Raw genomic sequence first — 22,639 nt, forward strand, 5'->3', positions numbered from 1 at the left:
AAAAAGAGGGCCATGTAAGTGCTTGTCTCTGGGTCCTAGAGCAGAGCGGACAAATCGCCTGAACAACTCGTCTGGCGTCGGGTGAAGTGTTTCGCTATCGACTGGCGGCGTAGACTGTTTCGTACGCTTATAGCAATGGCTGTTGCTTGTCAGCCAGTTGTTTTAAAGTCGCCAAGGCGAAACGATTGTTGCGAGGCTGATAGACAGTTGTTTCACGACGTAGCTTCTGTCGCTCTGTGTCGCCATCAGCGGCAGCATTCAACCCGCTGGCGTTTCTGTAAACGCTTTCACAGGTGGTTGCTTTCAGGACCTTCGACGCTTGTGGGCTGCCCTACTGGTCGGACACTGCTGCTGCTGCTGCTGCTGCTGCTAGCTCAATATCATCTGCCCTGTGGACGAGGGCCGATCGGGTGGATTGGCGCGTGGTCGCAGGGGTCTGTTTGGTCGCTCGGGGGTCGGACACCCGAGGAACTTCGACACCGGCGACCAACCGTTCATGGCGTTCATCTATCGAATCTGTCCCACAAAACAGCTCCCTGCTTTGCTTGACCGATATGTCTGCCGCTGAGAGTGTTCTTTGTCGAATGAAAACGAGAAAGGCTCACATTGTCGAGATCACGCGGTTCTGGCCGAGCGCGTGCACCGGGCTACCCATGCCCGATAAAGTCTCGACGTCACACACACACGCACGCAGACATACACAGCGTCCCGATAGAGATTTGGTCAGTCTGATTGGCCACATGCAAATGCACGCGCATACACGTTTACGTTACACTAACACAACCGTCTGTCCATAGACAGGGGGAAGCGCAAATTGCCGTCAGGTCGTTCCGATAGTTGTTAGTGTTCAAAAACATTGAAGATTGCTGGCTCGTCTCGAATTATACAAGCGTCAAAATCGTCCACATTTAGGGCGAAAAAAAAAAAACTCCCAAGATTTAAAAATGAAAGGTGCAGGTGTTCGCGACACCGGTCTCTTCATAACGTCGCTGCTATTCCAGTGTTCTTCAGTATTCACCGAGCGTCACCTAAAATCGGCTGTATAATACATGTATAGGTATCAATGATGCCACGGATGACCGGTGCAAAGCGATATCGATCCTGCAGCCGCTGTCGTGCTAACGACAGAATTACCCTCTGTCTTTTCGCCATAATTGCTTGAGCTTCAGTTCCTTACCCAGCCAATGGGCAGAGACAGACTTAAATGACCAGTCACTCCATTATCCTACTGTGAAAATTGTAATAGTGATTCAATGGTAGTAATAAGGTGCATATATATATATATATATACTGTCTATGTCGATCGAAACGTTGGGAGTATAGGTTGAGGTGATAGTTTTAATTATTTGGTCGACGTAGAAATGATACGAGAATTGAACCTACAATACACGCCTTACGAACGACTCCGATAACAAAAAAAAAACAGAGGTTTATGACACGACAATAGAAAAAAGATTTCTATAGGTCTCCCGCCAAAGTGTCATCAAATCGCCCTCATCGTGCGGTTCGAGGAAAACATATTCTTCTGTATATATATTTAGATATATATATATACACATATATATATATATATATATATATATATATGTATATATATATAGCTAGCTTGCTGGCTAACCTCTTATCGATTGGACAATAGCTGAAGACGACGGCGCGTATTGTCGACATATCGGAAAGGAGCGACGAAGTATCTATTGAAGATTTGCCAGAAGAGGCAGACGTAGAGTCATCAGATAGCCAGACGACTAACAGCTAACTTCATATCTTCGCAGTAGTAGTAGGAATGGTTGCAGTCGCCTTAAGTTTCTCCAAGAGCCGCCTGCAGACAAGTGTCGGACGGCAAAAACGGCGTCCTATAAAACCTACAGAACTTCTTCGAGAGTAGAGCACCTACTTGTGAGGAGGCTATGCGCAACTGCCTGATTCAAGTACAGAACGAAGCAGAATGATACATCCGTTTATGCCGAACAGGTCGAAACAAAGCTCACGAGATAATCCCTCTATGGGGTGCCGCCACCGCCATCAGCGCCACGCTGACCAGACCATTGAAGGTGAGCAACTACCGCTGAAACAAGGGACCCTTAGATATACGTGCATAACCAACCCCCTATCGCCCTTTTTACACGGCTCATTGTGTCGCTCAAGACTGCTGAAGTCTAGGGGAAACATTTGAAAAGGCGCAGAGTGAAGTAACACTTGCTCAATGTTTGGCTATGTTGTCGATAATTTGCTGTAAAGACGTTAGACCGTCAACCTGTGCCTTATGTACTTTTTGCGTGATTTTCATTTACATGACACAATACCATACAGTATATTTAATATAGATCATATCGTTGTTAGCAATACGAACACGCATCTACACAAAAGCCTTATTCTGAGTGGTCTTTGAAAAAATTCCCACATGCATTTTATCATCATACGCTAGGCTAACCCCGTCCCTATCTCAAAGGTGGTCGTTGACAAGGATTCCCACATTCCATCGTTGCTCTGATGTAGGCACCCAAAAACAGGCCGTGTGCACTTCATGCGGTCCCGCTATGAACAAGACATCGTTCGGCTAGCTTTCCTTCAAACGACTGATCGAGTCGCGCTTCACGATCCCGACCATCTTTGACAGAGCCCATTTTCTCTACGGGGCGAAGATTCGCCGAGCTAGGCCTCTCATCGGGAAGCTCAGAGGAGAAGACCGCCCGCGGCGAAGACGAACGGGTGCCGATGTCGTCAAGTCAACAACATCTCAATTGGCCCCCTGGCCGTCGTAGTGAATAAATACACTGTTTTGATACATTTCACCCTGTCCTCACGATTTCATTCCCTCATCACCTGTGAAGCTTTTTGTATTTCCTTCACAATAGGCAGGACAGTTTCGATGAGGATTGGGTGCGTGCGGCCGATGCGATTATCTGGCAGCAGTTGCTGATGCAGGACATCTATCTGCCTACATTAATGTCGGTATCGCTTAAAAAAATCGTTGCCAAACCTGAGCTGCGATTCATTTTCCATTTCTTGCCTGAACGTCCCTAGCCGGTAGGCAGCAAAGTGTAGGCCATTCGACGCTAAGGTGTAGCCTCAACGATGTTATCCCACTCCGCTTTCACATAAGCGAACTCTAATCAGAAACGATAAACGTAACGCGGGAGGGCTGACTGGTGCTGCTACGAATCTAGCGGTTGCCCTAGACTTGGTCATGCACCATCGCTACCGCCCGCTCTGTTGTCACGCCTGACTGCGACAATCGGTGTAGCAGCAGCAGCAGCAGCGGGCTAAAACGGCGGCGGTTATGGGAAGTGTCGTTCGTTTATGTATGCGTAGTTAATCCCCGCAAGCTTCTTTCTCTAGAGGGCATCGTTTTCTATCTATCCCTATTCTCCGAACTTTGTTTTTCCACAGGTGCACATGAATCAACGTACGAGGTTTATTTTTATTCATGGTGCCTTCACGAAGGCCATGTTGCGTCTGCCGCTGTCAGTATCGTCCAGAATGACGTTCTTACAGTGCAGAGGCGAAACCAAAACACTGAAGTTTCTTGCTAACGGCCTAATCATCGATGGCAGTATCGCTACACGATTTATTAATAAGTCATATGGCTAATTTTGTTCGTAGATCTGTATTATACGTTGACTGTCATTGAATAACTATCCGGTGCAATACTAACTTAACGCTACCTATGACATATATTTGACAGCGGGGATCCCCAGCCTACCCACGTACACAAATGTGCCGTAGGCTATTGTAGGGCCAATGTACACCCAGAGTTTGAATAGCTTCGGATAATGACGGCCTCATCGTAACGTCCATTCGGCCTTTGGTGAAAAGGAAGAAGCCGAGATTGTGGCCAACTAATTGAACGAATAGAAAAAGCTTGACGGTATTTGGTTGTGTTATAATTATTCCAGAACTGTTACTCGCATGTTTATACGTCGTCCTTTTCGACTAATGAGTCAGCGATCCGTTTACGAGAGCGCCTATTTTCAAAGAGCGATAGATGTGCAACCTGATTCGGTGCTGGTCTCTAGTCACGCGTTTTTCTAAATGACGCCACTGACTGGCGTGTCTTGTGTCTGGTGCTGATCGCGGCGGGGGGTCAGTTGTCGTCTCATCTGGGTGCTACTTGCGAGCTCCATAAAGAACACCAATACAGGTTTTCGATGGGTCGTTCGATCGGTTTTTCAAGTACCACCCAAATGAGTGTACCAGTGAAAATGTTGTATGGTCAATGAGTTACTCTTATATGGGTTAAAGCATGCGAATAATTTTACGCCCTCGGTAAAGAGCCGGGTTTGTCTTATGATACAAAGTCAACAGTTAATTTTAAACATTTCATCAGTATACAACAATGAGTCTCAGTCGAGTCGTACGTTTTCAATGCCCGACCATGAATCAGTACTTGACCGCTGAAGTTCAGTTCTTTATTTAGGATCAAATAAATCAACATTAATTCATCGGCTTAATGATGAGTGACTTCGGAAGCCATCTATAGAACCTCAAGCAACTGAAGCATCACTGAAATGGAGTCGGATTGCCATCAATACAAATTAGCGGCAGGTAAAGGTTACAATCTAGGGTATTAAAACCTTCATCAGCTTTAAGAGTTCACGTTCGGTATGGTGGCGCAGGGTCGAAGTGGGATAAACTTTACTGCAGTCAGTCTCATCTGGGGGCTTGAAGCTCATTGTGCAACCCCCGCATCTACAAAGAAACTCGATCTGGGGACAGGTACGTAACTGCTCGACATTCGAAGACACTGACATAGAACGGAGATCCTGCGGTTGAGGCGTCGAATCAAAACTGAAGGATATGTCGAAGCTGGAAACGTCGCTCAAAGTGTGGTTACTTGATTTAAACTATCAAGGCACAGTACATGTATATACATCGCCATGTATGGTTGCTAGTTATTTCTGCGTCCGGTGTGCATTAATGATGTATTGATTTGTCATTCTTCGACAAAATAGAACTAAATAAATCAGAGACTCTGTGGGAAGTCGGTGCGCGGTCCCCCCTAAACAAGATGAATTCTACCTGTAGAAAAAGTTATTTGGAGGAACGTTATATAGGTTACGATTCTGGTCCTTCTCGCTTACGACTTCTCGATCGACGTGGTGTATCCCACAATATACCGTCTCTTTTCGTATTCCATTGCCAATTCTGCCCGTCATTGTGATGAAGTTTATACGGCTTAGAAAAATAACAATAACAATTAACTTGCTACTTTTGACTATCGAGTGAGAATACAATTAAATAGGTATTAATATTCTAAACAAATCGCTCGTCTCCATAATCAAGGGCGATTTTTCTGTTAGTTTTTTTTTCTAAGTCCCTTGCTAGCCTCGTTTATCGCGTCATTTATACGTAAATGCTTGTTTGCTATGGATCGAGCGAAAATCATTTGCGCCTATATGAGCAGAAGGCTAGCAACTGAGAGTCCGTCTTGATCACATATACTAATAGTGGTGGCATTCAGACGAGCTGAGCGCCCATCAGCGTGGTGAGCTCACTCGATCTTTCTGACCGCATGACAACATGGCGCAAGCCTGCTTCTTCTACGCGTAGATCAAAGAAGTCAGCTGGCTAGCAGCACTGCAGCATGAGTGTGATAAACACTGACCCTCAGGGTCTGCGCCCATGTGGGCTGTCTCTTTTTCTGAGATCTAATGCAAAATCGTGTTGGCGAATTTCGGCAGAGGACCGTGCGACAAGCATCGCTGTTCTTGGAAGACCTGGTCCTGAACCAAAACGACATCGAAGATACACGCAGACGACATTGCCTTGGCTTCCTCTCCGCCCCTCGGCTCCCAACGCGGCCTTTAGGGCACTGACAATCGTGTTTTTTTCGTGTTTTCAATCGAATCCGCTTTCGAGTATCTCGAAGCTTGAAAGAGTGCATGTATCGAAAACGTTTTGTGCTTAAAGCAGGTTGCCTATTAGAATGGACACAATGGCCTGTCTCTTCGGTGCACACTGCTAATCTAAATAGGCCGAACCTGTAATTTGAACGAGGTTCAGCCAGAAGCAAGCGAGATTGATCTACGAGTCCTAGAAAGTTTACAGTAAAACAGTGAACAAATTGGAACTAATAACTGTAGAATGGGGTTGACCTTAGAGGGAGCTCAACAGGGAGGAAAGACGTGTCGACTTTTAAAACAGATGCAACTCCTTAAAGCTTTATGATATGATCTGATGACACGGGTTCGAACTGCGAACATAATGAGTACTACGAAACAGGACTGACCAATATACCAACTCTTCTTTTTTGAGCGAACACATAACCGTGTGCATTCTTATTTCATTTAATTAGTTAAGTATTCTTTACTTTCTTTGCTGAAGATCTGTTGACGAGTATAGCAACAGAATCAGTAAGACTATAACTGGCAACGACCATTAAAATAGCAGAGGATAACGATTTTTCCCACGGCTTAATAATAATAGAAATTAGGTTGTGCCATACAATTGCACACGAACATATTCATGTCATCTTCGAATTTATATACAGAGCCAGCGCAAGTATATATTAGTACGATATGGTTCAACTTGAACGTGAATTAGCAACGTTTCCGCTTCCATGGGCTAAGTCTAATACGTTTATGGCACCCAGTTTTTACCTATCGAATCTACACGATATCAGCTTCCAATGGATCTTCTGACCAAGATGCACTGGAACCGAAGTAGATCAGTTTTTTTTTTTGTACCCTAAGAGATATTCCAAGCAAGCCAAGAGCCCCGCAAGAACGAATGAGTGAAAATGGTGCGCGTCGTCCAGTGAAGCTTATCAGTATCAATGTAGCGACATGGTCTAGTTAAATTGCCAAGTGGCTGTATATACGATATAACGCTAAACGTAGCACACAGGAAGACAAACGCGCAAATAATGACAATAAAGGTAATATGACGGATTATTGTGGCCTCAAGTGATCTCACCGATCGTACCGAAAATACTTAAAAGTTAGGCACAGCCTATCACAATACGCGTTTCCTGAGTTGAAAACACGAACGAGGAAATAGAGATACAGATACAAGCATAGGCTGGTGACAAATCCAGAACGAACTCGCAAAAGGAAAACTGCACAGGACACAAACCTGCACCTGTTACCTCTCGGAAAATGTTCGTGGTTTTCGTGGAACGCATATAGCAGCAGCAGCAGCAGCATCGACAAACAAGGCAAAAGATATCATGATGAGTAACAAACACAAAGATGGCCTTTTCACTTCAAGTAATCGTTGTATTGGTCCGGATGGTGAACAGTTGGTTTAGGCGTCGACAAGAACGTTGTCATGAATGCAAGTATTGCTTATAATAAGAAATAAATTATCATTTACGTAGCCCTAGTTGATTACGTAGGTCAGTCTTTTCGTAGCTGCGGATAATATCTTGCCTCAGTTGTGCGTGATAAAAGTTCCGGCGCACGATGGATCAGCGTGTCTTAAAGCCGCCGATCGAATACAATAGGGATATATTGAAAATATAACAGCCTACAGTATAAGCTCGACAACGTGGAAGCGAATTAAATTCTAAAAGCACAAGATGGTACGCTTGATTCGTAATTGCTCGGTCGCAGTAGAAGTTTCCTACAAGTTCTTTTTGTGAACCTAACCTGGGGGACGACTCGCGAGATGCACGATGTCTCCACAAAGGCCGTGTGACAACTTACAGGCTGTATGATAGTGAGTAGTGCACAGTTACGACCAGGTCACTTTTTCATTTGGTACCAAACGCACACAAAGCTGTTTGCGAAATATGACATAGTAAATAAGTAAGGTACAGGATGTCGTGTATGAGAACCGCAAATGTTCTTCCTGTTATCCTTATAGATTATAGGACAATAGATAGAGATCTTTATCAACATACAATGCCATGCTGCACTGGCAAGGTGCTTATCTACACGAAAATGTAGAGACAGCAAAATGATCGGATTCGAATTTGGCGCTTGGCTTGCCCAGTAAATGTTCGAATCGGTAATAAAATATTACCAATTACTTCGGTCAGGCTCATAAATCAAAGCCTAACAATCCTCGCAGGCAGCGTTTCGTATATTCTCTAGATGGGCACGCCATTAACAAGTATAACACGAATGCGAATGTTAGTAGGGTCGTGCACGATAAAAGATTCGTTTGTTTATCATAATGTTAGCAACGATTATTGTTATCAGCCCTTCGCTCCAAGTAGATAACATCTATAAACTGTAGCCAGTTAAATCTCCGACTTTTAAGCCCACTAATAATGGTAGTATTTTTATTAAACAATCGTAGTTTTCTGTCAGTAGTAATAGATGAAACGAAAGGTGTACGAGTTACATCGGTAGACTGACGCATACATGCAATACATTATTCTTTTTGCATGCTGAAAGTCCTTCTTGCCCGCCCACATAGAAAATGTCCTGCTATTGTCCCTCAATAATGAAACAAGCTGCTCCCAACTGGGTCGATAAGAACTACCAGACGTTGACAGAAACATAGATGATATAGTAAATTCATTTGCAGTTGCTTTCTTCACGCCTCTCTCTAACTAATCCTATTAAACAATTGTCCTACTGAATAATATTTAGCCTTTGTGCCTATTGCTTTTAGGATCGATCAAGCATTAGTCCAAGCAAGGCTGTCTTGAACAGTTGAGCCCGAAAGAAAGAAGTCCGAATTCTATCATTGGATGTGTCGCAAGTCTTAAGCAGTGATACAAAACTACGAATTTACAGGCAGATATATGTAGATTCGTTTGCAGTACTCACTTGCAATATACACTTTCGCTTGATGACGTTTATTTTTGGTAAGGCGTACTGGTGGTACTAAAAGCAATAGGGCAGAGCCGGCTTTTCGACGTGCGTATCACCATATGGCTGTATATGCATCGTATGGTTTAGCTGCGTTTTCCGTTTCATCTTTTTTTTTTTGACGCCTTTATATTTGGATCTTTGGCATTGGGTAGGCACGTTTAGCGCTGTGCTTGTTTTCCATCGACAAGAGTCGCTTACGAAACTGGCCTGTAATATAAAATGTTTCCGCTTGCATATTGATAAGCAATTAGGACGTAATCGATGCCAACGTGAACGTCCATACGCCTTAGTCGGCGGCCATTTCGATTTGATCCCGCACGCTCTCGCAAGATAAAGAGCGACGTAGAATTTATTGGCTCATAGTATCGTTTCTTTTTTGCCTGGATTCTGTTACTAAACAGGCGAATTCGAGACTTGGCAGGTCCACTCGACCGTAACCAACAAGTGTATCAGAATGAAGATAGGTTACGTTTATCGCTGACGTTTAAGTATACGACAAACAAACTCTCGTATTTAATTCAGTTCCGTTTCCGCTGCTCGAAGCGTTTTCTCTGACGTACTCCGAGTTCGCTCTAGCAAGCTGCCTTTGTCGGCCGTCTACCTTGTAAACGACTGCTGGACGCGTCACTCGTTTTCTTGGCCGTGCGCGTGTTATGCGAAGTTCTGCCTGTTTATCTGAGTATCATGGTGTGAGTGTAGATGTCGCTCAGTTGGAGGAACGCGAATTTAGCAGCTGCGTTATCTAAAGGGCGATAATAGTGAAATGACGATAGCTGGCAATACGCGAGAAAATGTTCGTCTGCTATTAATACATCGATTGCCAAAATCAAAGTCAACGAAGAAACTAAATGAGTCAGCCAAACTAGCAACAAAGGAACCAATCGAAAAGCCAAACATCGAAGCTTTCTAATGAGAACGTCTGGATGAGCGGATGAATGAAGTTAAGCAAAACTTATGACCCGTCTGAGATCATTTATTTTTTTGCCTGTCGCTGCTCTTACTACAGCTGCTGCTGTTGCTGCCGGCGTCACTTTGAGTAGGCTTTCTTTTTTTCTATTTGGATCTCTCTATTTCTCAGGCCCTGTTTAGCTGCTAAAATATGAGCAACTTAAGCAAACTAAGATGAAAAAAGAAGCATCTCTGCCTTCTGCTCTTTCTTTTTCCATCGGCCATGTCGGCCTACTGCTGTTGTTTAGTCGGCGCGCAGCGTTTGTTGCAGATCGGCGGGTGCCGATGTCAGTGAGTTATGTCGCGATAACACTATTCCGTAATGAAGAGAAGTGTCTCAAATCCGGGCACAAACGGAAAGAGAAGACTCGTTGCGCCCACCGTCCTTCTTCATTTAACACACACACACACATTCATCTATGTATATATATATGGATTTCTATCGTTGTTTTTTTTGTCGTACAACGATTGCTATGCCACAGTGAAACGTTGGACAGCTTGACGGAGACGGATGTTGCACAGAAGATCTTAATTGGCGCAAACGAAGCAAGAAGGGAAAGCTGGCATAACAGCAGAAGCAAGACCGCTACTACGACACATATCAAAAGTCGACAAACAGACAGACAGACAGACAGACAGACGGACAGACAGACGGACGGACGGACGGACGGACGGACGGACAGACGGACAAACGGACGGACGGACAGAGTGAGAGGAAGACAGAAGCCTTAAACAGGCGGAGGAGAGCATCGAAAGCAACGTGTGACGCACGCGCCATTCAAGTAGCCGTCCGCTAAATGGATAGCAACAACGATAGAAATTCATTTATGGGAGCCGCTAGGCTCGATGACAGCAGTGAAGAAGTCTTTTGCGTGCAAAAGTATATATTATACGCAGCATATAGGTACTGTATTGAATTTTTAAATACTAATATTGCTACTGCCTAATGCAACGTTCGTTGAGATGGCCTCATTAATTAAAGAGCATGTCTGAAATCATGCGATTACTGCCTTATTACGAAAACATACAACTTTCAGCTTAAGACGAACGCACCTTAGACCGAAATAGATACTTTTCAATCAAACCAAAACCCTTTTTCCAATCCGATCGGGCGCTTAACCCAAAAAAATGTTTTTCAAATGATAATGTTTGCAAATATTTCGGTAGTATTACTTTACTACTTGACATCATACTACGAATTCTAAAAAAAAATATTTATTTTTTAATTAGTGACTTTATTTAAATATTGATGAAAGATTGATCGAAATAAAGATTGATTAATACAATGCCGGAATGTAACGAAAGCATTAATTAATTAATAATATTTCATTAAAAAGCTATAAGCACAACCTAGTGACACGAGAAAAGCCAAGTTCCTTAACGAGGTACTTTCGGAATAGGCTCTACTTGGATAATTGGGTTTTGGTTTAGATGAATGGTTCTACCTAAAAACTACCCTGTTTTTTCTGATTATGTTTAGCAGAGGTCACTGCTTCATGTTCCGCAAGCGACACACCCAATAGAATCTCTTTGAATAAAGAGAATTGTACATCGTACAAATTAGAAGTTGTAGGTGGTATAGCGTAAAGCAACGATGACCCTACGCAATACTTCTAGAAGCCTTTAGAAGAAGTTTCTTTATTCTCACAAGTTTTGAAGTATATGTCGCTGACAGGACTTAAAGCAGCGGCTCCAGACCTCTTTGAGCAAGAAGCTTGGCCGTCCAAGCCGCCTTGTCGACCCCCTAGAAGCCTATACTTCAATCACAACATGAAAATGTAACTGTCCCACCGTTCTATCAAGATTTCTATGATAAATATATTTGCCGGGTATGTATCGACGAGAGGCAACAATTGAGACCACCTTCACAGCTGATAGGATGCTGCCTTTGGGAGGATCCGAACGGTACGTGCCTTCTGGTTATCTGTTACAGTGGCGTAGCTGCCATGACCGCCGTCGGAGTCCACTGTCTGTCTGTCTGTCTGCCTGTCTGTCTGTCTGTCTATCATGAGACGCTGCTACTGGATACTGACTTAGAATGTTGTCGATGCTGATTAGCTGTCGTCTGCTGTCAGGTTGCGCACGGGCAAAACATGGTTAGACGTGGACAAAGTCGCCGCCGACATCCGTCCGTCATCAGATGCCCCGTCCGTACCGTGAGACGTAAAGCGATGCCATCATATTGGGGAATCCGCGAGTCGGGTCATGCCAAGATAGATAAGCTGGGCATTCGTCGCGGATGAGAAGACCTCTTAGACCAAGCACTGAAAGACAAACCGACGTACGATGCCCCATCGGGGGATGCATTACATTGCCGAAGTGCTAACCGGTCTAGGCTAGCACATTTAACTTAACCAGCTCCATTAACATTGTACATCCCAAAATGCCCGGACGATACCTATCTATGAAACAAGGCGCATTGATGATGGCCATATCCACTGACCATCTTTTTATTGGTTTCTTCTTAGATAACGTATGTTGGCTCCTTCCTAGAGGTCAAAGCAACATGCATTGGAACGTACGATGAAAAGGGATCATACCATTCCTCAAACATACAGATTTCCGTTAGAGGGTTTGACCCCTTAGATACTGTATCAAAATGGTTATCTAAGATTTGTCGAAAAAAACGGGACTTCCAGTGTCCACGCAATTCCTCGTTCTCCTTTCGTTCTAAACAAACTAGTGCGAAGTTCGACCAAGACAACAACATCACCGAAACCATGTTCGATTCCCGGCTTGACTACGGCTGTGCTTCTTTCTGAGTTATCTAGTTAATATATAAAAGATATTCCTATTATCATTACTATTATTATGCTATTTGTGTTATAGGAAATACTCATCCTCTCAATGGCTTATTTAGTTGTGCGCATTTATCTTTTTTTCATATTCAGACTTGAAAGATTGTTGATTATCTTGTGCTGCGTGTAAGTTTAGAGTATTTTCATATAATGTATACATATACCCCGGCAATTGTGTACAGTGTATGTGTGTGTGTGTATTGTGCTTGGTATTCTAGTAGGCAAGTCAACGAGAGAGTAACTGTGTATGGGAATATACGTGTATATGGTGTCCGATCGATCATCTTTATTTCGTGGTGCTGATAGTTGTATTATGCGAGATTGTCATCTGGGTCTGTCTACGCCTGATTGCTCTGACGCTGCAGAGATAGAAAATTGTCGCCGCAGACATTGGTAAGAACCATAGTGGCATCGGGTTCCCGCTATCGTATCGGGCAGCTGGCTACCTTCAGTCGGAAGCCAGCTTTGGTCTGACGCTGACCGGTTATACTGCGCAACCGAGTAAAAGGCAATATGCTTATTTTTTTTTACCGGATCATTCAGTAAAAACACGCAATAAAATAATGGCCGAGCGAAAAAAATATATATATATATTCAACAATCGCTATTCGATAAACTGGTCCGCCTATGTTTCTTCCTCTAAATCTGAGATTGGCAGCCCTTTCAGATATCCGATTGAAGGAATGAAAACCAGATGCGTGGCTTTTCAAGCACTCCGAACCGAATCTTAGATAACTGATTAGCTACCCGATCTACAGCAGATTAATTTTTCACGTATGAATAAAATGATCTGGCAAAATTTAAAAAAAAACACTAATGCTTTCACCTCGTTTAACCTTGCCGTTGCTTGCGGTGATCAGTATATATTGATCACAACAGAGTGATATATATATATCACTCTGTGCACCACAACTAGTGCTTTCTAGCGCTAACTTACTTTGCTGGCTGATGCTTATATGATTGAATAACAGTGAATTGTAATAAATATACCCGTAAACACGCAGCGTTCTCGCACCGGCCAGTTCCCTGAACAGCGACGGCGACAACTCACCTGCCTATGGCGACTGCAGAAACATTAAGTAACAACAACAATAAAAACAACTTGTTCATATTATAGAAGGAGAGGGGAGGCATCGAAAGGTGGGAAGAAGATGCATTGACGCAGACAAAATAAAACCATAGGAACAAACGCTGCTAAACAGATAGAGAAGGGAGTGGAGAGTGAGCGAGAGAGGGGGGACGCGACGGGACGTACCAGTTCATATACATAAACATCTATACGCCAGAACACATGATGACTTTCAATTCAGCTTTGCTGTTAAGGCTGCGGCACCGGTGGCGACGACAGCGCCTGTGATCGGGTCGAAACCACAATTACTGCGACAACAACAATAAGCTACTAGTCGTTGTTACCTTGTCATCATAGAGGACCTTCTCCGTTTATGTTCGGCACTTCAAGTCAAGAATAGAAGGGGGTCGCGGCAGAGGTAAGCCGACTACCCTGATAAGCTGAGACAATAACAACGCAGTCAACGTCGTCTTTGCGGCCGCCGTCGCTATCGTTTTCGTAACCACTGGTGACATTCAGACAGTGACAACAAACGACTGAAAGCCAACAATCGCGACGTCCGAAGCCGAAGTCGCTCTCCGGCCGAATCGTAACAACCACGAACAATGCGACCGTCACCGCCGCAGATGTGCGCTCTGTGTACATGTGCGTGCTTCCACGTGTAACAATAACGGTCGCTCACGATGTGTCTCCACCTCTGTTATTGTAACTAGGGCTATTACATTTCTAGTACACCTGCTATTTGTGTGTATCAGCGATAGCCACTGCCACGATAAAACGCGACGCCGCCGCACTCGACAATGCTGCTGTTTTGAGTGCCCCTGTTGACGCTCTGGTGTCTCATGATGATACTGATGGTAATCGTTAATAGAGCTTCACCGAATACTATAATAATGCTACCGCTATTGCTTCATGGCGCAGGTAATAGACATTGTATTGATGCCGTCGTTTTATTGCTGCAGGCGTATGCAGTTGTCGCCAAGAAATTGGCCTACTGAAAAGCTGAGTGAGTCATTGACTTTCTGGTTAGCTGTCGGGACTCCTGGTCTGTGACGTGACCATCGACGAAACGCTTTGCTTCGTCCGTAGCCAGTCGGACGAATAAGCTGCAACACAGACCATTGGCACGAGAAGGAAAAGCCGCCTTGCTCCTCCCTGTGTCCCCCCTTCCCCGCGGCACACTGACGATCTTCCCCACTGCCATTCTTGCTGGTTAGGAAATAGCAAGATCACCATGAGACTAGCTGGATTGCACAGTTCATTTAGACTGACAAAAGCTTAATGCTGATCAGTCAGTAAGACAAGGGGCTCACAAATACGGCTCGCTGCACGAGCCACATAAAACAAGCAAGCTCGGCAAAGTTTATGGCGAATCATGAACGTGACGACGATGATGATGACGGGTCTCGTGGCATACAACTTACTTTCCTCGCACCCTATTTCGCATCCCAACTGTTGCTGATGTTGATGATAGCCGTTCACCCTTCTAAGAATTTCAACACCCCCTTTTACCGACAGATACGACCATCTCGTCCACCTTGACTGATGATCCACCTTCATGTGGACCCACAAAGCACTAAATATTTATAATTCTGTTCACCACCGACAAATTACACAGAACACAGGGCGTAGATGAACGCGTGTTATGAACGGTGCGTTGTCCTGTCATCCAGAACACTATATATAGGTATATGGATATATATACCTATATTTTGACAAATGCGTATCATCAATAGGGTATATTCTATAAGGTCACATGTATCTTGAGAAAGTCGGTGCCTTCCTTATTGATTTGACCGAGTGACGTGAAACAACGTGTAATAATTCCAACAAACGATTTCTCCAAAGCATAGCTATAAGCAAATCTGGTTGCTACTCATTTTAGCAATAAGTAGAGATAACATTCAGGACTGTGTCCGGGTCCCTATTTTAAGTCCGTTTTGTGACGAGTCTTAGTCGCCGTCAGTGGTAAATCTTGAAGAAATAAAAAAAAAATCTCATTTCGTACAAAAGTAACATTACCCGATCTGAGTAATAACCGATAATCAATATAATGATTCCATGAATTACCTATCAGCGTTCTATTATTTGTGCGATATATTGGTCAGGAGATGACAGGCGGGCAACAATGTCACATAGTTAACAAACAAAGACAATTTCCAGCACTTCGAAGTGCGCAGCGCTGATCGCGTGACGATACGAGCGAACCTCAACATTGCCTCTTTCTAATGCTACCATCTAAATCTGTAATGTTCAGTGCTGTGTATTTACGGTACACGGATGTGTACCGAGAGGGTGAATGTGTTTCTATGCATCCTAAGAGATACTTGTAGCGGCGGTTTTTTTTTTTGTCGCAGGAGCCCAATCATAGTGTCCCAAACAAAGGGACCCGCGATTAAGGCTTACCGAAACGCCGACACCACACTAGAAGACAACAAAAACAATGGAGCAATCCGAACCCAGTCTACGCACAATGACACGCTTAGCGTCATCTGTAAATTGCTTAACAAAGGGACATGAAATGCATCCTAGTGAAATTCAGACAAAAATCCGTCCTGAATTACGGCCCGGTGCTTTTACATAAAGAACTTTCACTAGAACATAAATGCTAGTCGCAAGTTGTTGGTAAAATCGTTAAAAACACGGTGCAATTTCATCTATCCGATACAAGTTTTTCCCCAAATAAACATTGATGGGACCAACCACTGGTCACGCGTCACAAATTCCTATTATTCGTGTAAGCAATAACAAATCATATTAAAGCGATTAAATACCCGTATGTAGTGTTCTACATACGGTTCACATATAATTAATTGCAAGTTACATGTAACAACCTAGGCTAGTGGTCTATTTAATATGTGACGCATCGCTTGAATTTATGAACTCGCCTTCTGGAACCATCGCAACAACAACAACAACATGTGGTTGACGCTCCATCTAAGGCAAATCCTCAACGGTCTTTCTCTTGAGGGTTTTCTTGTTGGCACATTGCTATAACAGTACCGCTGGCTGGTGTCGACATGTTGATGTGCCCCTCCGATAACCTCTTCGAAGTCGTAAGTATCATACACTACTGTCTTGTTCGTGGCCTTAGCTGAGGCTATCAAGCAGATTTTTATCATCATCGTCAGAGCCGTCCTATCTAGGCTACGAAGCGGAAGCTCCCGAACACTCAGAACAGAAAATAAATACACGTCCGACAGGCCCATTCTGGTACCGGCGACATTAGATATTGCGTCAGCACTCACCATAGTTTGTCCTATTTATATTAACGTACATTTCACTATCCTAATCTAACTGAGCTTAAACAACTTGTTTGGCTGCATATCAACACGAAAATGGCCTGTTTTGTATTCTTCGAAGAGTAACCATTATTTCCACTATGCATCCTTTCTGATTTTCCACCAATAGTTTTTTCAGACAAAAATAAATCGTTTTCGGTTCGTGCGTACACAAACGCGGGACATTGTAACGCAAAAATAGTTATCGTAGGCGCTTTATTAAAGGTTCAGTGTTCTGAAGCAGGCTTATAAACTCAGGTTAGACTTCCCTCGCTGTTTTGGGGGAACTTCAAGTGAAGACTGAGTATGGTGTTGTCCTTTCTGTGAAGAGCTGCACTTCTTTGAATAGCTTTTGCCGTCTCTAAACACGAAATATATAGTAAACAGTGCACCGTTTGAAAAGTCTTGGAAACGAGGTACCCGGAAGGGCTGATCAATACCGAGTATTTGTAACCAACGAAATGGGCATGCCTTACTCACATGACTGTTATGAAAAATTAAACTTTCCTGAATTTACGTCACCAGTTGCATAGAAGTCCGTCGTTTGACTGTTTGTTGTTTGTCTGAACGACATTGCTTTTCGTGTTTCGAGTTTAAGTTCGAGTTAAAGTTTGCTAATCACTGGCGGTCACTATCGGCAGAACTTTGATCGAATTTTCGAAATTCGTTGTAAAAATAATCAGATCTGGCCATTAATCGTGGCTAGTCCCTCAAATCTACATTAACGTATTCTATAACAGTACGAAATAAGATTATCTGCTGTTTCAGTACACTTAAAACTCAAACACGAAAAGATCTTCTGTCTAACCAAAACCTGATCTTTTTGTCATGATCAGTAAATGTGTGGTAACTTGGATCAAACTATCGCGACCGTCGTGCATTTGCTTAAGTGTCCGCCCGCTGAGGAATAACAGCGGGTGCCATTGCTGGCTGAGGATTTTTCGACTCCTCGGGAGCATTATCGCATCTTTAAGACTTCCTTTTCAGTTAAAATTTTTCTCAGCTAGACGAAGGGTAGCTTTCGTAAATCGTACCAACCGCACCCTGTCTACCCGCCGATCGATATGTTCATGGTTCAAGCGGATTATACCGCGCGCACGTTAGAGAGATGGGAAGTCTAGCTACTTACGTACGCCGACTTCGAAATATGACCGTAAATATTTGCCGAGCATGATGGGGGTAACTGCTATCGTGGGAACGATCTGTGATCACATTGTTGGATACGCAATAGTTTGAATCATATAGTCGCAAGTGGTTGCTGATCTCGAAAACAATTTCGAATTCTATAGAGTAATTAGCTTAAGAACATTGGGGTATGCATGCGCTACCTAATAAACTCCATATTATATCTACATATATGCCAGATGCTAGTGATAAGCTACTTTATCATTTGTGGCGCTCACCTATAGTAGTCCTCCTTGCAATAGATTGCTCCTGAACGCGCGAAACAGCTCAACTCGTTATCCAGATGTATCTTACAATGGCTGCAACGCAGGCAGCTCGTGTGCCATTGACGTTCTGCTGCAAGCAGATAAAAACGATCGTGAATATGCGATCCACAGCCATAGCACTGTTTGTTAGCGGGTCCCCCGACGCCGGGCGATGAAGATCCCGACATCTCGCTAGAGGACGTTTCCATAATAGGCATCTTGACGAACGGCAAAATTTTTTCACGATCTTTGTCGCGCTTGTTAGTCCTACCGGCCAGATTGTCTAGTCCGGCGAACAACGGTTCCGGCCAGTAGGACACAGGTCCTCGTTCACACGCCACACGAGTAGAGTTTTGTGTCACAGTGACGATTTCATTAAGTCGCAGTTCGATAACCGTCGACGTGTCTTCCAACGCACTCGCGAGCAGTGATCGATCACACGATGATCCAATATCTTTCTATCCACACCTACAGATTGACTGGACGTATCTACATTAACATATTAGGTTTTCTCACAGATGCCATTGGCGGTTGATGGCAGCCGACGTTACACGCTTGCACAGATTGTACGAGCTTCAATATCTTCGTATAAGTGAGCCTCGTAGACGAAGTTTTCGTACTTGAGAAACGTAAAATTTTCAACTAGAGCAATGCCAGGCAAGAACACTCACAATACAGCTCCCTCTCTGGTTTACTATTCGTCGCTGCTCGTTGGTTTACCTGCTCGACGTTACTCTGCTCGCGACTACTGCTTAATACGTTTAAATTCATTCTCACAAAATGTTGACATATTATTCGCACATGCTCTGTCGTTGTACACATCACTTCAACATCGGCTAGCAATTGCCAGGACGATCGCTTTTAGACGCTGTCAGCTTCGATGGCGGTAACTTTCACGTCGCCGACGACAACAACTAACCTAGGTGGCAACTTGTTATTTACATACGCAGCACAGACAGACAGGCACATCGCGACGAGCAACACAGGCGAGAAGCAGTATCGTCACTGAGTGAAACAAATAGCCAGCCAGCCGGCCGGCCGGCCTGTCATTCGGTCAGTCAGATCGGCAGACACGCACGTCAGCCAGCCAGCCAGCGTCGAACGGCCGCTGCCGCCCTGTCCTGCTTAGTCCAGCAGCTACAAAGGACACACAGTTGCAATAGTGTTGCCTCAACATCGAGCAGCTATACGCATTGATGCACACGCACGAATAGATAGACGGACAAAGAGAAAGACACACAGATCCACGGCACTGACTGATGCCAATACACAGATTGTGCTCACTCGCTCGTTCGCTCACTTGCGCGCGGTGTAGTCCGGCCAGAAGTAGTCAGTAGTCAGGAGAAGGCCGCAGCACCGGCCGCAGCAGTAGCGCCACCACGACGCTTTGGCCCCGCCTCGTTCGTCGCTCATTGGCCGTCGATGGAGTGACCGAACGCCGGCTCGCGCTCCGCCCAGTTTGTGCAGTCCCTCAAAGACGATTGGCCGCCGAGGACGCGCTGGTAATCGAAACAGCCACGAAAAGGGGAAGAGCGGCAGTGGGGGGGCTTGTGAGTGGCAGGGGGTAATCGTACGGATGGTGGCAATACTGTTCGTAGTGCTAGTGGTGGGGTGGAGGCATGGAACAGGAGGATGAAAGGGGCGAGCGGAATAGAAGAAAGCGCGGAACGCGAACAAAAAGAGGGGACAGATCTCGCTCTCTTTGTCGAGGAAAATTCATTGGCGTCACCATCGACCACCACGGCCGCGAGTCCTGCTGGTAGTACTGCAACTAACCGACCGCGGCTACCGGCGCCGCTAGCGACGTCGTCGTTGTTGTTGTTACTGCTGCAACTGGGGCTGCTCCGCTGTCTTTGCCTCAGTACAAAGGTGAAACTGACGGTCATGACGATGGTCATGATGGTTGTGATGCTGATGATAGCGTTGGCAATGCCTGTTGTTATTACTGCCGCTTCTGTTCCTTCCACAAGGATGATGATTCTGTCCACGGTGACGGCGATAATGATGATTATAATGATGGTGCTGATAGCAGCAGCAGCAGCAGCAGCAGCAGCAGAAACGGAAAGAGAGAAAGATGTGTTATCGCACGGCTTGGTGCAATAGCCATCTGTCAGTGCCACAATCGTCGCATATGGTACTGCACCATGTGAGGGATCCAAAACAGTCAACTACTATGATGTTTACTATTAATACTATACAGCACCATGTACTATACGTTTCCATCCGTCCGTTCGTTTATCTGAGCGTCCATTCGCACGTCGCTGTGCTCGTCAATTTATGTATGCGTGTGCGTGTGTGCCTATGTACGTATGCTTCAAGCCCGGGGAGGGGGTCTGCTATTCATGAACAAAGAATGTAAACAAAAAGAAAAGGGCGAGAAATAGACAAAAATGCCCGTTTCAACTGTAGATGTCAACCTCAAGAAGAACCGGTGGCATCACACACTGTAAAGTACATGACGCAGAGTATCACAGATATGGAATGGGGCGAAACGTATTTTAACCCACTGAAGCGGATACTGACAGGCAAGGGCAGCGCGCGTGCGGAATAATGTGAAGACAAAACGAGACTGAGACACAGAAGGAAAACAGCGGGTGCGACATAATAAAAAATAAACTCTAGACAATATTGCTCGATAAGATTATTATTAGGCCTCCGAATGCTTCATAGATCGTTTTGCTGGGTTACGAGAAGCAAACACTATCGTACGAAATCTGACGGACGCAATTAGAGACTTCTAAATGAATGGAAGCGTCTCTGCAAAAACTAAAGGACCCACTCAGTATAAGAGAAATGAAAAAGAGCCTGTTTATAAGTTTATTCGCCTCTTTGTATTAAAGGCCAATGAGCGTTGACTCAACCATTGAACAGCTCGCATGGTCACGGTTGAAGAAGGGTACCATAGCCCAAACAACAGCATCGACTTCCGAAGTCAGGCGGGCTTTTTTCTGCCATTATTTTTCGCTGCAGAAGCAGCAACGCAATAAAATGAGATAAAACGATGGCCGGCTTGATTCACCTGACGAAAGACAGACGACTCTGTAATTCATTGAGGAAAGCTCTCAGACTGCATTCAATTAGTTAGCAAAATTATACTGGAGACGGTGTGATTTTCTCGTAGATATTTTGTAAATTATGTGTAATAAATTATTACACATAGTGCCTTGACTCGAACGGGATTTCGGTAGCCGTCTGTTCTGCTCGTTTTTATGCTAATTTCCGTGACAAAAAAATCATATCTATTCAAATTACGCACTTTTTCAAGTCCTTTTGGTTGTATAGAAGATAGCAACCTGAATTTAAATTCAGAATTAAATAAAGCGTTTGTTCGCAAGATCAAAATACCGGGGCATGCGACATGCGCCTTATGTACCGCGTATTTTCAGATCAGGAATACCGACCTTTGATATTTTGCTTTACAAAACTTTGTATTTCTACCCTTTGATAAAGGAAGACGTCGGTTCTGAGAGTTGACTACTGATGGACGCTATTTTAACGTTATATATCATATAACAGTAGTATAAATACGTAATTTACCTTGCTGGAAAGTTTTTCTTTGTAAATAGCGAAATATTCCACTAGATAAATTTCATCTAAATTATTCGATAGGGAGTGGAAGTTTGTTTTACGCAACATAATGTACGCAAACATAATCTGTATTACAACCCTTTGATTGGTAGGCTCACATATTGGCAGCTTCAATCGGGATTATATTTCTAAGAAACTGATGTCTTTATCTATACCCAACTGTGTGAAAAAGTCTAAACCTTATATGATAATTATCTTTAAATGGCAAAAAAAATGATATAGAAAACGAGTTCTTAAAAATTAGATAATTTTGGACGTAAATTACCCTTTTACTGAACTCAGACGAAGTTCACGAATTATGTACAGAAGCTCGTCCAGCTTATTTCGTAAATTACGCATTGTAAGTTATTACGCACGTTAACTTGACTCGAGCGAGAGTCAGCCTGTTTCACAACAGTGACAGAAATATTATTATTCGAATAATAGAGATCAGACTAATAATAGAAATAATAACATTGAAAAAAATATTGGTAGAATCAATCGAAGGGTTGCAATATAGATTATGCCTGCGTCGCGTTTTTTTTTTACTTAAGTAGTGCATAATTTAAGTATAAATAAGTTGAACAAATGTATTAATTTTTGTTCTACATTATAGCCACTAAGCGAATTGTTCTATGTTATATAGCTGACTACATTTAGAACTTCTACAAACGCCGTCAATACTACACGTCGCCGATACGAGTGAACGGCGAGAGGTCCGTGAACACTACAGCATAGAATGCTGTAAGGTACGTCTTTTTTGTGGATGAGATAAGATATC

The 22,639-nt window shown here is 43.9% G+C and overlaps 1 protein-coding gene across 2 annotated transcripts in view; it reads right to left on the reverse strand.

The window, feature by feature from the left end:
- The window catches only part of LOC111242870 (LIM/homeobox protein Lhx9-like), a 42,508-nt gene extending 22,902 nt beyond the window's left edge, over positions 1 to 19,606 (reverse strand). The window contains exon 1 of one of the 2 annotated variants that reach the window (XM_022787788.2): positions 18,265 to 19,606. In XM_022787788.2, the coding sequence (XP_022643523.1) occupies positions 18,265 to 18,509 (245 nt within the window). In that variant the 5' untranslated portion in view covers positions 18,510 to 19,606. The remainder of the gene's footprint in view (positions 1 to 18,264) is intronic. The other variant, XM_086990904.1, reaches the window with a different exon arrangement.
- Between the last annotated feature and the right edge of the window lie 3,033 nt (positions 19,607 to 22,639).

Source organism: Varroa destructor, unplaced genomic scaffold (genome assembly GCF_002443255.2).
Source record: "Varroa destructor unplaced genomic scaffold, Vdes_3.0 BEIS01000001.1, whole genome shotgun sequence".
NCBI lineage: Eukaryota > Metazoa > Arthropoda > Arachnida > Mesostigmata > Varroidae > Varroa > Varroa destructor.